This window comes from Trypanosoma rangeli (assembly GCF_003719475.1).
Source record: "Trypanosoma rangeli strain AM80 chromosome Unknown Tra_15.4_contig_00921, whole genome shotgun sequence".
Classification (NCBI taxonomy): Eukaryota; Euglenozoa; class Kinetoplastea; order Trypanosomatida; family Trypanosomatidae; genus Trypanosoma; species Trypanosoma rangeli.
In genome coordinates, this window is record NW_021706675.1 from 1 (window position 1) to 2614 (window position 2614).

Here is a 2614-nt window from a genome sequence, read left to right on the forward strand (position 1 = left end):
ACCTTCTCCATGTATACCTCAACCATCGTCACAAAAAACTTGATCGTCGCCGCGCTGTCCGACTCCACACGAAGCTGCGCCTCTTCAATCATGTCCTGCGCAAAGCGCGGAGCCACGCCTTGGCCTTCCTTGTCGTCCAAATCACCAAAAAGACTATGCGTCTTTCCACTTCCCGTCTGCCCATAAGCAAAGAGGCAAACGTTAAATCCCTCAAATGCCTCCTTCAGCATTGGGCGTCCAATCGCCTCGTAGATCTCCTCCTGACCTCCACTAAACACACGGTCAAACTTAAACATGGTGGCGCCTCGAGCAAGCTCAGCGTCAATCAACACAGCACGTGGGTCATCCGCGTCAGCGTGGACTATTTCCTTTTCACCCTGCCGGGGAGGGCAGACGCGAACACTCACTTGAACGCGACCGGTGGTCCCAGCCAAGTCTCCCATTCCTACACCCCAGAAAACCCTAGAATAAAGAAAAAAAAATACAATAGTATTATTAGTAATAATACTGCGCTTTCTCAAATAACATTTAACGGTCCACACTACAAAAATACAGCAATGGAAAAACTTGAAAATAAAAGTAAAACATTAAACAGACGTCACAAAAAGTAAGAATGCGTACGTTTGAAATGGGGCCATAATTCTAGTAGTGAAGCTTCGTTCGACGCCAATGACGGCGCTTCTCGTTCCACTTAATACGATTGCCAGTGCGGAGACGAATCCAGTACGGAACAGGCCTGTTCTGGTTCAGCTTCTTTGCATACTTCTTCTTGACTGCGAGTGGCTTGAAACGGCCCATTTTCCTTTGATAATACGCTTAAAATAAACAAATAAAAATGGAAAAAAGAAATAAAACAAATAAGAGAAATGAAAAAAAAAAACTGACAGAATGTTGCTTGTGTGTGGTTTAGTTTACGTGGACAAGACCACATTATAATGTCAAACAAGAAAGAGTCCTCATTTTCGTAATTGTGAGGAAATATAAAAATAAAAATCAAAAATCAAAAACAAACGGAAACATTCATGACTCTATCGCATGACTTCCATAAGAGATAAAAAATGCTTCGATGAAGTTCACCAAGTGAGAGATGTCCGTCGTCCCACACATCTCTCGAATGCTGTGCATGCTCAACATCGGGTTTCCAATATCAACAGTTCGTATTCCAGATAAAGAAGAAAGAATGGGCCCAATTGTTGAACCACATGAAGAGTCATTCTTTACACAAAATTCTTGCATGGGAATTGATGCTGTTTTCGCTATCGACTTTATTAAAGAAGCGGTAGCTCCATTTGTGGCATAACGCATATTTGCGTTGTATTTAATAACAGGCCCGCGATGAAGAAGAGGTCGATGATTTTCTTCATGCTTGTCTTTGTAATTTGGATGAAGCGCGTGCGCACCATCCACGGAAAGCAAAAAAGAATTTGCCACAAGCGTGGATCTTAGTGCCCTTGAAGCAATAATATGTTCAATCAAGTCTGGAACCAGGGTTCCACCTGCGCCCTGTGTGGTTTCAGACCCAACCTCTTCGTTATCAAAAAGACAAACCATTCTTATCATGTTGTCAGTATCCAGACTCCTGTCCGCTTGGAGAAGAGCTTTTATACCACAAAAACAAGAAATCAGGTTGTCCAGACGTGGCGCAAAAATAAACTCATCACATGCCCCACCAATTGTTGCAGGCTGAGTATCAATAACACTTAGATCATAATCCACAATATCCTCCGTGAGACAACCCAATTCCTCTGCAAGTAGTTTCATTAGATGAAAACTGTGGCGTTTGTTGTTATCCCCATTTAAGGCACCCGAAACCTCGGTTGCAATAATGGGAACCAAGTGTTTTTCTTTGTTTGGCGCAAATGCTTCACGTTCCTGAGCTGTTTGAAGGTGAATTGCAAGGGAAGGAATCCGTACAATTGGCCGCTTTAAATTCACAAGACGTTTTTCCAATTTGGGTGAAGATAAAAATACTCTGCCGGCGACTGTTAAATCTCGGTCAAACCACGTGTGCCATAGGCCACCACCGTAACACTGAACTGCAATACCCTGATATTCCCCTTTATCAGCCTTTGTTCTTGGTTTTAATGCAAGGACCGGAGAATCCGTATGGGCCCCCACAATTTTTATACCATTAGCAGGTTCAAATTTGCCCCCGACAGAAAATGCAACCAGACTGCTATCATTTCTCGTAACGAAATACCGCCCGCCCGCCATAATAGAGGGCCATGCTTCACCTTCTTTGAGAAGTTTGTATCCAGCAGCAATCAACAAAGAGGAAATAACCTCAACCACATGAAACGGGGTACAGGCCTTATTAATAAACTCAACAAATTCTTTTGCAAGTTCCATGACAAAAAACTCAAGAACGATTCTACAAAAAACAAAAATGAAAATAATCCTAATATTATTGCTTTGTTCTGAAAATAACTAAATAAATGAATAAATAAAAGATTGATGATGCATCCCCTATAGCACAATTTGTGCAGGAAAGGTTGCTAACCCCAACAAAAAAGAATAAATCGCTAGAAAGATAAACCAATTAAAAATAAAATAAAAATCTCTCATATATACGAGTATATATATATATATATATATATATATATATATATATATA

The 2614-nt window shown here is 41.0% G+C and overlaps 2 protein-coding genes and 1 pseudogene across 2 annotated transcripts, besides 5 other annotated features; all 3 read right to left on the bottom strand.

Moving 5' to 3' along the window:
• Nucleotides 1-2: 2 nt before the first annotated feature.
• TraAM80_10365 (putative kinesin) lies at nt 3-443 on the bottom strand (the record flags this gene model as incomplete). The annotated part of the gene is made up of 1 exon (XM_029386990.1): nt 3-443. A coding segment is annotated over one exon (441 nt), but the record flags the coding sequence as incomplete, so codon positions are not given.
• Nucleotides 444-642: 199 nt separating this feature from the next.
• TraAM80_10366 (unknown) lies at nt 643-802 on the bottom strand (annotated as a pseudogene).
• A 16-nt stretch (nt 803-818) lies between these two features.
• Nucleotides 819-879: a sequence feature (A-rich).
• A 97-nt stretch (nt 880-976) lies between these two features.
• Nucleotides 977-1011: a microsatellite.
• A 9-nt stretch (nt 1012-1020) lies between these two features.
• TraAM80_10367 (putative aspartyl aminopeptidase, putative,metallo-peptidase, clan MH, family M20) lies at nt 1021-2349 on the bottom strand (the record flags this gene model as incomplete). Its single annotated transcript, XM_029386991.1, has 1 exon — nt 1021-2349. The coding sequence occupies one exon, from the start codon at nt 2347-2349 to the stop codon at nt 1021-1023; it is 1329 nt and encodes a 442-aa protein (XP_029233155.1).
• A 72-nt stretch (nt 2350-2421) lies between these two features.
• Nucleotides 2422-2448: a microsatellite.
• Nucleotides 2449-2507: 59 nt separating this feature from the next.
• Nucleotides 2508-2558: a sequence feature (A-rich).
• A 16-nt stretch (nt 2559-2574) lies between these two features.
• Nucleotides 2575-2614: a microsatellite.